Source organism: Diabrotica undecimpunctata, chromosome 2 (genome assembly GCF_040954645.1).
Source record: "Diabrotica undecimpunctata isolate CICGRU chromosome 2, icDiaUnde3, whole genome shotgun sequence".
Taxonomy (NCBI): Eukaryota; Metazoa; Arthropoda; class Insecta; order Coleoptera; family Chrysomelidae; genus Diabrotica; species Diabrotica undecimpunctata.
In genome coordinates, this window is record NC_092804.1 from 170,228,120 (window position 1) to 170,240,587 (window position 12,468).

Here is a 12,468-nt window from a genome sequence, read left to right on the forward strand (position 1 = left end):
TTCGTGTACATACATTATTTATAATGTGAATTAATCAATCTTTTGAAAGAACTGTATTATACTGGTTTGCTTCAAAGCACATTGCTGCTGCACAGACTGCTCAATAATTTTTTCTTTTTAGAGAAAAAGTGCCTGAAATGATTTTTCATCACTTTCGATTTGTAGGCAGAAGGTTTGTAAGTTATCGCATGAGAATCTTGCTTCTTTCACTGACACCTCTGCCAAAGGTTCTGACGTATCCTACTCATCTTCATCGTTACTTTTTTCATTCGTATCTGTCGCAGATAAAATTTCGCCATCGGTTGGTGAACCTGAGACAGCAACTTCTTCATCCTCTTGAACAAAGTCAGAAAAACTCACACCGCTGATGTCAACTAATGGTTCTATTGCTGGTTCTTCATCATCCATAGGAATTGGAAGATTTTTCCTGATCTTCTTTTCAGAAACCGGATTTTTTGAAGCACTTGAGAATCGTTAGGGGTGTTACACCTCTCCATGCCTTGTCAATCAGTAAAATACCTGTCAGAACCGTGACATTTGCAGTTAGCTGCTTGTCGAGAGATTTTAAAACTAGCTTAACAATTTCTTTGCGATAGAACGTCTTAAAATTATGGATGATCCCTTGGTCCAATGGTTGCAATTTGGAAGTTGTATTTTGTGGAAAGAAGTAGAGTTCCACGTTGGACGATGTAGGAGGACTGTTGTGGACAGTGCAATTGTCTAAAAATAGTAAAATCTTCCGCTTTTGCCGTTTCATGTCCCCATTAACTGTTAAAAGCCAATTGTTAAAAAGTTCTGTCGTCATCCAAGTTTTTTTGTTAACACTATAATCCGTAGAAGACGATTTCACACCTTTGAAACATCGCGGTTTTATTGACATTCCTATCACTAAGGGTTTAAGTTTTTCCGATCCGTCCATATTTACTGCAAGTAAAACTGTCAACCTCTCTACTATGTTTTTCCCCATGACATTTTTCATCTTTAAAAGTAAGCGTCTTATCCGGTAAACATTTGAAAAATAAGCCAGTTTCATCAATATTAAAAATGTCCCGGGCATCATAGTTTTCAATCAATGTCTTCAATTTGCCGTGCCAATCTAAGCAAACTGCATCATCCACACTTCCACTTTCCCCACAAACTTTTTTAAACACAACTCCATTTCTCTTTTTGAAATTTGTAAGCCACCCTTCACTTTTCGCAAAGTTTTTGATGCTTAGAGTAGACGGGAACTCTTTTTGCTTTTTTCCTTCAACAAGTTTCAGCTAATAGACACTTTTTGTCATCTACACTGCCTTAGCCAAATGACCAGACTTTCTTCCAGACGAGGAAATTCACCTTTAGTAGTTATTTTCCGTACTCCAGCAGTTTGAGCAGCATTAATTTTCTCCTTGTGTTTTATTATGATTGAGAGAGTACTCAGAGGAATCTTAAATTCTTTTGCAACATCACTTTTCTTCTCACCTTCTTCTGTTTTTTGTATTAACTTTTACTTTTCAGCAATCGTCAACATTTATACTTTCTAGGGCTCATGACTAACACAATTTTAATCTGTATACTAACGAAAGAGTAACAGTAACTAATAACTAAACAAACTAATTCGTGAGAAGTGTGTGTCAAATATGTAGTCAAATTAATCATAATAAAAACAAAAGCGCGTTGATACATACAATCTTTCCGCCTCTTTCTCTCTGCAACTTTGAATTGTCGAGTGTTGGACGCCAATGAGTTCGAATTAATGCGTCGTTTTGTTATATAGCAATGACTTTTTCGTTCGAATTACAAAGTGCATAAAAATGTATTGATTTAGTTTGAAATATAAAGAGATTTTGTAGGGAACTCGTGATAACTTTGAATTATAGAGAGGTTCGAATTCTCGCAGCTTTGAATTAACGCTAGTCGACTGTAATAAAGTAGGGCGGATCTGTGAAAAAGCGTCTACATTTGGAAGTGAGAGGTGGCATTCTGATTTTTGCAGAAAAAGTTGTGTGTTAACTTCAATAATAATAATTAACTAACCCTACCTCTCAAATATATCGGGAATATTAATAAAAAAATAAAAATATTTAAAAATGACTAAAAACATCGTTATATCGATATAAAACGTTTTCTGTATCAACCATTCGAAAGATAGATATTCAATCCCATAATAGTTATTTACTTCTTTAACTTCCGACGATGTATAAAATTCGATGCAAAATAGAAACTTATAAATATATCGTTAAATATAAAAAGGAATACCAGAATTCTTACCTTTGTTCAACATCTTCTACCATACTGTGTATCTTTTTCTTCATTTCTTGAGTTACCACCATTAACTGCTGTTCCGTATAGTTAATTTTGTCATTTAGTTCTTTACGTTGACATAATTTATCTTCTTTTAATTTCAAAGCATCGGACAATATACCTTCCAATATGTCGCGTAGTTCGCTAAAAATAACCCATTAAACATTTGAGAAATATGAAACAGAAAAATATACATTATTTAACTATAAAGTCATTCTGGCTTCAACTTAAAACGCCAAACTCGGTGAACACTATACAAAATGTAGCTACATCTCACAAAAAAATCTATGATACTAAAAAAACTCTGATATTAAATCGAGAATTTCATTGCGATACAACAAGTCGTATAGATACAGTAAATTTTAAAAATTAGCAAGTCGGTCGAAAATTGGCTGTAATGCCGTTTTGGCAATGACGCTATCTTTGTTTTTTCTCTCATTGACCGAAAAATAGAATAACTGTGACGGACCGAAAAGAAGAGGAATTGGCAGACGTACTGTCCCAGTTTACAGACCGAAAAGAAGAAGAGGCAGCCATCATGTAACCATTTTTCATTGGAGGGGCAGGGCGGGTGGTGGGCGGAGCTTAGTGACACCAGTGGATGGAGCTTGTGACGCCATTGGGTGGGGCTTGTGACACCAGTGGGTGAGGCTTGTGACACCAGTGGGCGGGACTTGTAACGTCAGTGTGTGTTGCTGGATAGTCGCTACTGCGCATGCGGAGGGGCGTGGCGTACACTGCTATTGAGATACAAAATTTTCCCATGCCCAACCGTCGCAACCTCTGCTTATCCCAGAACATTTTCGAGCAATAATTTTTTAGAATTTAGGAGAGGATTATCCCAACAGCAATGTCTCGCTGAAATGATTTCTGTGTTTAGGAATGAAACACGCCGGTCAACTATTTCCCGCTGGTATTGCGAATTTAAACGTGTTCGCTCCAGTCTCAGCAACGAATCCAGGCCAGGTCCACCCAAAACAGCAGTCACACAGCAAAAGATTGATGCGGTTCGTCAGCTAATTAAGGATGACCGCCGTGTAATATACCGGGAGATAGAGGCATCTTTGGGCATTTCAAAGACCTCGATCCAAAAAATTTTTTATGAAGAATTGGGTGTTAAGATGTTGGTTTCCCGTTGGTTAACCGTTGGATCCCTCATTTGCTCACATGAGAGCAAAAAGCGGTTCGCGTCAATTGGTGTCGAAAAACATTGGAACGGTTCAATAAAGGAAGCTCAAAAAACGTTTATAGTATTGTTAGTTAAGACTTAACTGGTATGGACACCTTCAGAGAATGCCTGAAAATAGATGGCCAAAAAAAAATAGAAGAATGGACTCCGCCAACTAGAAGAAAACGAGGTAGACCAAGATGATCCTGGAGAGACGATGTCGACGATGCAATGACCACCAGAGATCTAACAACTGAAGATTGCTTCGACAGAAAACGCTGGAAATTAGGATGCGAGAAGCGGCGCCAGCTGTAGAAGACTCGCTTGTTATATATATATATATATATATATATATATATATATATATATATATATATATATATATATATATATATATATATATATATATATATATATATATATATATATATATATATATATATATATATATATATATATATATATATATATATATATATATATATATATATATATATATATATATATATATATATATATATATATATATATATAAAGTAGTTAGGTATTGACTGACACGTTATGTAAAATAAAGTTTTATTATGAGGTTTATTATTATATATTTTATTGTACTAGTTTTATATAATGCAATTTAATTATAATTTCATTGTATTTACTGATACCATATTTTAGCATATCCCGAAGAAGCAAATAAATTTTGCGAAAGCTTGATAAGGAACAAAGAGTTTCACTTTCCTGCCCTATTAATGACTGCAACCTCATAATAAAACTTTATTTTATATATATATATATATATATATATATATATATATATATATATATATATATATATATATATATATATATATATATATATATATATATATATATAGTATTGTTAGTGGTGATGAATCTTGGATTTACTCCTACGAACCGGAAAATAAACGCCATTCCGCTGTGTGGGTGTTTCATGATAAGGAAAAACCAACAAAGGTGATCCGTTCTCAAAGTGTGTAAAAAAATGCTCGCAACTTTTGTGTCAAAAGCTGGTCATGGGGCAACAAATACTTTAGAAACTTTTCGTGAAACTCCGACAAAGCAACACCCAAGGCGAATCATCCTATATCAGAACAATGTAAGTGCTCACACTGCCCAAAAGACAATAGAGTTTTTAGAGCTTTAAAACATCGAATTGTTAAACCATCCACCGTATAGACCCGACCTAAGTTCCAACGACTTCTTCACGTTTCCAGTCGCCAGAAGAAGCCATCGATACCTTTAAAACAACGTTCTTGCAGGTGCCAACTAAAGACTGGAATAACTGTTTTACCAATCGGTTTGAATGTATGCAAAAGTGTATCGATCTTGGTGGGACATATTTTGAAAAGCAATAAAGCAAAACTGAAAAAAACTGTTATTACTCACTTCGTTATATATTTCCCTCTTTGCGAATGCTGTTCGAATTTCGTCTTAACCGCAGATTTGGAAATACATTCTTCGAATTTCTTTTCGAAGTCTTCAAATTCAAAATGTCTGGTTTGGAAACCTTCGGGTAGGGATATCGAATTGGATTTTCCTTCGGCCATCCTTACTTGCAACATTTCTTTGGCAGAAATAAAGAATATTCGTTCTTCGGCCTCTTTGGGAGTGCACACTTTTAGTTCTTTGACGAGGAAATCTACTGCTCGTTCTTGATGCTGTTTCCGGACCTATATAAATACATTATTAGTAAATAATTTTAAATCATAAATACATTATTATAAAACTATAAAAGAAGTGACGAAGGATCAAACTCTTCGTCCTGAGTCTAAGGTACAATACTGAGAGATAATAAAACAAAACATACAAAATTATAACCCGCGAATGCCCAGTCCGCCAGTGGTTGGTGGTATACCATAGGTTAAAAAACTTCCAATGCAGTACATAAACACTTCTAGTATAATTGGTACATTAGTAAAATTACTGAAATAATGAAAATATCCCAAAGAATTAAAATTTTCAAAACTTTTCGGTCATGAAAAAATCGTTTTAATTTTTTCAACTTTTAAAACATAATTAAAATGATTTTATTCCATTTTGTAAGTGGCTTTTTTGCAAATGTTTAAGTAATTATAACACATGTTTTTTAGATTAACGATCAAAATTTTATTCCCTTTAATTCATCATATTGAAGTGGGATTATTTACTTTCAGATTTCATTAATGATGGTCTGATAGGATCGAAAACGTTTTGAAAATTGTAATCCTTTTCAAAAATCAGTCATGGAGTTCTTGCAAAAATAAGAATGAAAATAACACAAAAACGTTTTCTACAGGAAATCACCGAGGAAAAATTCAATGTAGAATCACTGTGGAACGACTCTACAAGAGAAATGTACCAAAGGAGGCTAGCACAGAAAATACAGCTAAAACAAATCCGAAGATATAAACACGAGCTGGGAGAAAATTAAAAACAACATTGAAGAAGCAGCAACAGAAGCTGTAGGGAAACGCAAAGTCATACTGAACAAAAGAAACAACAACAATACACCATGGTTCAGAAAAGAAATAAAAGAAAAAAGTATAGAGAAACGAGAGGTCTACATGAAGTACAAAACATTAAATACTCCAGACCAGACAAAGGCTTTCGATCGCATCCAAGTCGAAGACGTCTTAAACCTACTGTATAAAAGAAACATACCCATCAATATCATACAAACCATCGAAAACATCTACTTCCATAATCGAATGCAGGCAAAGATAAATGGAAAACTAACACAGTGTATACCACTACAAAGCGGAGTCAGACAGGGTAACTCGTTAAGCCCACTTCTCTTTAATATAATAATGGAAGAAATAATATAAACAGTACGTAAAGGTCATGGTTACAGAATGGGAAACAAAGAGATCCAAACATTATGTTATGCAGACGACGCCGCATTAATCGGCGAGACAAGACGAGCTCCAAAGATTATCACACGTCTTCAATACAACAGCCAAGAAATACAATATGATAATATCAGCAGAAAAAAACAAATGTATGACAACATCTAAATACCCACGAAATTGATGGGAAAATAATAAAGCAGGAAGCAAGGTTTAGATATCTGGGAATAGATATAACTAGTTACGGATATGTTGAAGAAGAAGTATGATAACAAAGCTTAAAAGCAAGTAAAGCAGCGGGATCTCTTAATGACACAATCTGGAAGAACAAACACATAAGACAAGACACAAAAACAAGAATCTATAAAGCAGCAATTAGACCTATATTAACACACACGGTGGAGACAACAAGACCTGACACACCTAAAACGAAACGACTACTAGAAACAATAGAGATGAAAATACTCTGACGAATATCAGGGAAAAGTCTGTTGGATAGGGAGAGAGGCGAAAACATAAGAAGAGCATGCAATATAGAAGACATAGATGAATGGGTGACAAAACGGAAACAGGAGTGGAACGAACACATTAGTAGAATGACAGAGGATAGTATAGTACGAATAGCACGAGAAGTATTGGCAGACCAAGAAAAAGATGGTGCGATAATTTAAACAATTTAGGAGGCTAATATTGAAGAAGAAACAGGCTTTAAGGCCGACATACGCGTACAAGAAGGAAGAAGAAGAGTTATTAATTACAAGAAAAGACATATCTATATTCTCCTCCAACGAAATAAGAACAAATACACTCAGAGATATCTGAAAACGGAATAAGAAATGCGTTAAAAAGCAGAGTAACTGGCCTTGGAGATACACCTGCAGAACTGTTAAAATACGCCCATTCGGCCTTAAACAAGAATTAAAACAAATATTTAACAAATGCTTATTTGATGGAAAAATACCAAAGGAATGGAACATGGACTACTTAAGCTCTATACAAAAAATATCCCAATAATTATAGAAGAATATGCGTCGCACTTTTTGTTGGGAACTTCAAAAACACAGAGTGGTTTTCGTCCCGAACTTTCATATTCTGATATTTATTTTCTATAAAACACGGCACCTGAACTGTAACAGAACTTTTCCAGTGGATTTTTGCGCAGAAAAATGCTTAGGGCTTAGGTAACCAAAGGATTTTCAATCGATTGATATTTGGTTTGTGGCTTGCAGAACTGTACCCAACATTTTCTTTTTTCGCGAAACCGTTAAATTGTCAATCATCTTTTAAATATAAAAATAATAGCATTATACCACTCACCTCTTCCTGCTCATTGCAATGCTTATTCAGAAAAGAAAACGTAATTTTAATGTGAATATGATTACAAAGAAAAATAAAATATTAATAGCAGCTTTAATAAATAAACATGGATTTTCTACAATCACTTAATAATGAACGCTTTTTGACTATTATCTTTAACGAAAAGTTAACGTTTACTGAAAAATCTCACTTTATCGCTAAGTGCCAAGCAAACTTACTAAAAAAGTACTTAAATAGTTACTTTTAATAAGTGGTAGTAGAAAAAACATTGACTGTATCACGAGCAAAAAGGAACGTTATCGCTCTCGAACAATTACCGCGTTTTCAATGGTAATTGTTATTCGCGAACAACAATTAATCACTTTTCCCTCTAAATACCTCTAAAAATAACTATTATAAGCAGTGCAAAGCATTTAAAAATGAGTTGTTTGGAAAATAATAAGTAAATTACCTGATCCAAAAATTCGGGCTCCGAAGCAGAGGCGTCCCATCGGTTATTCAAGATGAAAATATTAGGTTTGGATAACTTTGTTGATACTTTGTGGAAGAAGTTTTTCTCCTAAAAACATAAAGTCAAACATTACATTATATCACAAAAACAGTGTTTAAATTAGTACAATACACTTTGACTAATATAATTATTTATATCAAGAATGGCCAACAGCCTATACACAGAAAAAATGGAGATAAAGAAAGGTGCAAGACAGGGTTGTATACTCTCCTCCACTACTGTTCAGCATTTATAAAGAAAAGACATTTCAGTTGGCACAACAAATCGAAAAAGACATCGAAACTAATTGTCTTCCTATTAATAACCCAAGATTTTCTGACGATACGGCCCTAATAGCAGACAATTTATTTAGTGAATATCAGATATGGAGGGAGAAAAGTAAGGGCTTAACACCAGAAACTTCTGATTATAATTTTTAAGCGTCTAGCTTTATTTTGATCTTGTAATTGATGCAACATTAACGGCAAAACAATCATTATTTGTTGAAAAAAGGTTTAAAAATATTTTTGTTGTTAATGTTTGCTAATATTATGTAATAATTAAAGGTATATGCTATAAAATAATACTTACCGTTACCATCAATGTCGATTCCGCGTTAGCTACCAAAACAAATACGTCAGCATCCAAACAGTGTTTGTCGATCCATTCATCCAAATTTGGAGTGACGTCCACTCCAGGTGAATCAACGAATACGACATCATCTCGAAGTAGAAGGCACCTGTTTTTCGGCCAATAAACCTTGACCAAGGATGATTCGTTAAGTTTTTCTTTGCATAGTGCATGCGCCAATTGTCCTACAGATTCTACAGCACAATGTTCGTCTGAACCTTCTAAAACTAGATACGGTTCATCTGAAGGTGCGCCTTCTACCTGAAAAGACGAAATAGGCGTTGTTAAAATAATGTTAAACGACGCGACCACTGATACCGGTCCAAATATTACTAAAGAAGAGGTACTACATTCTTAGGTTTTTTTTTTTGGACTTATTTGCTTTGGTATTGATTCATTTGTTCTTCTTTCTAATGATATATTTGAACAAAACAAAAATAATAAAGTGAACCTACCTGTAAGAAACAATTCGTAGTATGACCAATCCCACTTGGTAAAATTTTATCTCCCAGCATAGCGTTAATTACAGAACTTTTTCCATTTGATGTTCTGCCGAAAAAAGCGACTTTCATGTGATCCCGCTGCAATACATCTCTGATACTGTGTACTTTACTAACATATTCTTCTGTATTCTTTACTTTTTCACTATTCACTATCTTTTCATCCTTTTCAATCTCTAAAAAAATTAGAAATTGTTTATTTTAATTGAACTGTTACTCTAATATCATATATTAACTTACCATGCATATAATGAACGGTATCCTCGACATACTCCTCGATCTCGCCGAATATATCATTAATCTTCTTCTTCGCCTTGACGAAAATCTGCAAAGGAGAATTGTCAAGTGGGATGCGTTTTCCTCGTTCTGTTAAAACGGCCGTGACGGGTGGTCTATTGTGCGGTCCGTCACCAGACATCAATGATATTGTGCGATTTACATAAGCAGCCATATCATGCGTGCTGGTATTGTGTACAACAAACTAAAGTTCAAATACAGTGAGACACTCAGCATGCACTGGCAATCATTCGAAGTAACTGAAACATAAAAAAATAATAATTAAAAAAAGCATTACACTACCATATTAAGCTAAAATTATTTGCTAAATTTGTGAAGCATATAAATAATTGGTATTTATATGATTTTAAAACTTGCATATATACTTTTTATCCAAAACTGATTTTTGTAATTGTTGTAATATGCCCTTGACTAAGGCCCAAGACAGGGCCGTAAAAAAATCCAGATTATACAGAAATTTTGTATTGTTCCTAATAATTTGGCAGTAAAACCCTGATTATCCATGAGCAGGTTATCCTGGCTGCGGATTATCCATGCTGTGGATTATTAGCGCTATAATTTACCCGCGCTAGTGCTTGGGGAATCCCTGAAAATCATTTGCTTGTCATCTGCAGCTGTGTGATATGCTAAATAGTTGCGCGCTGGAGAAGAGCCGCTACTGTGTTATATTCTTAACATGTGTCTTTTTTTTTTTCAAAATGACAACAACTAGTTTAACGCAAGAGAAATGTTTTAACAAATTGAACAAAAAGTAGAGATTTTAATCAGAAGTGAAAAGGATAAGATATCATCATTATTACAAATCTATGAAGTTGGCAAGCAAATAATAAAAGATATTTTGCGCAGTATTCTAGGCTTCAATATTCTCAAAAGTCTTTCATCCTTCTGCGTTATGGTCCATGTTTCATCCAGACAAAACCAACTACATGCTGGTTGCTAAGGATGCAGTGGTTAGGTACATTGTCACATTGTACATTGAAAATCTCAGCACCAACAAAGAAGCAATGGTGGAATTTTGCTATGAACTGGTCATAATACCAAAAAATATTCTACAACTTTCTCAAACATTATAAAGCTGACGAAAAAGAATTATACTTATGAGCAATCCGACAAAAACCTGAGCTGGAAGTAATGAGATGACTGCATTGGAGTACAAAAAAAGTAAAGACTGGATCAAGTATTTATTCTGTTTTGCCAATGAGTGTGGCAGCCATAGACTGAAGCTAATAAAGATTGGAAACTCAAAAAATTCTCTTGCTTTATAAACGTGAAAGCATAGAATCTTCTAGTTCGCTATTATAACCCGCAAAACTCCCTAGATAACTTGTGATATCTTCGAAGATCGATTCATAAAAAGTTCATTTCTGAAGTCTTATTTCATGAAAAAAAAAACTTTCAAAAGGCGTTTCTTCTTCTGGATAATGCTGGAGCTCATCCCAATGAGATAGCTGTAAGAATGCCAATGAAAATTTCTTTGTCTTTTTTTTCCAGCAACATCAATTGCTCAACCAATGTATCAGGCTGTGATTGAGAAAATGAAACACCTCTACAGAAGATAATTTAAAATGAACTTGTTGGATGAAGTTTTGGAAATTGTTCACCATCAAAGAAGATTTTTTACAGTGGCAAATGGATTGAGTGATTTTTACCTACTTAAGTAGTAGTATCGTAGTGGAAATCTACATACTTAAGTAGTTTTTATTTTTCGTATTTTGTGTAAAAGTTTATTTATGTGGAAATCTATTTTTTTTGTATTTTGTATCTTTTTATTCAATTTAAAAGTTAATATTGTTCTGAAGCTATTTTCTTGTGGCATTTTAAATTAATTACTATTTAAATGGGAATAAGCCACAATTAAAGGTTAAAATACGTTTATTGACGTTTCAATTTCCACTTCGGAAATCGTTATCAAAATACAAACATTAAATAAACAATAAATGTATTTTAACCTTTAATTGTGGCTTATTCCCATTTAAATAGTAATTAATTTAAAAGTTAGTTTGAACTTATGAGATTAACTTTTTCTGTTATCAACAAGACGGCCGTCCTGCACATAATGCAAAAGTCGTTAGAGACTATTTAGCGTTAATTTTTGCTGAACGTTTCATTAGTACAGACAGTACAATAAAATGGGCCCCTCGGTCACCCAACTTGCTCCTCTAGATTTTTATTTTTGAGGGATGCTAAAAACGAAATTGTACAGGCATAAATTCGAGCGAGCCACCAACTTGGAGGAACTGAAGGAAAAGATAATCCAACTTAGCCAAAACATATCGGCAGATGAACTCAACGCCATAAGAAATGCGTTGTATAATAGATTTGGTTACTGTTCGTTACAATTTGGTGGTCTGTTTGAACATTTAATTACCTAAGCATTTGGTTTAGAAACTTTTATACTAATCTTATCTTTTTTTGTTTAAATTTTATAGAACAAATTTTTATTTTCACACCTACTACCTCCAAGAATCTAAACGAAAATATGGTATCAAAGATATTATTTGGAAAATACCAAATATCGTATTTTTAATTAAAAGAGGTAATTTTTCGTCCAGTTTAAATTTAATATAATACATCTAATCCTTCCTAATGTTTTACTAGTACTGTCCTTATTTATTATGCTTTATGAAAGACCAACCCACTGACCCATGCAATATGCATTGCATACCAAAGTAGTTCTGTTCGGCTCATTACCACAGTATTAAAATCAAAGTGTTGTTACTTTGATGACGCTAGATTGCCAAATAATTTTGTATGAAGTTTATTATTTTTATTGGAAATAACGCACATTGTGACTTTAAAATAAGCTTATATTGATGTTTAGATTTCCAATTCGGAAATCATACTTAAAATACGAAACATTAATAAATTTTATTTATATAAAACGATTTCTGAAGTGGAAATCAAAATGTTAAATTAAACTTATTGTAAAGTAAAATTGTG

General features: G+C 33.6%; 1 protein-coding gene across 2 annotated transcripts in view; it reads right to left on the minus strand.

Moving 5' to 3' along the window:
* Marf (Mitochondrial assembly regulatory factor) overlaps positions 1-12,468 on the minus strand; it is a 31,241-nt gene that overhangs the window by 16,887 nt on the left and 1,886 nt on the right. For both annotated transcript variants that reach the window (XM_072523971.1, XM_072523972.1), the window contains exons 2-7: positions 9,472-9,767; positions 9,183-9,407; positions 8,693-8,988; positions 8,063-8,170; positions 4,856-5,139; positions 2,251-2,427 (exon numbers count right to left, since the gene is read on the minus strand). In XM_072523971.1, coding sequence (XP_072380072.1) covers positions 2,251-2,427; positions 4,856-5,139; positions 8,063-8,170; positions 8,693-8,988; positions 9,183-9,407; positions 9,472-9,682 — 1,301 coding nt within the window. In that variant the 5' untranslated portion in view covers positions 9,683-9,767. The remainder of the gene's footprint in view (positions 1-2,250; positions 2,428-4,855; positions 5,140-8,062; positions 8,171-8,692; positions 8,989-9,182; positions 9,408-9,471; positions 9,768-12,468) is intronic.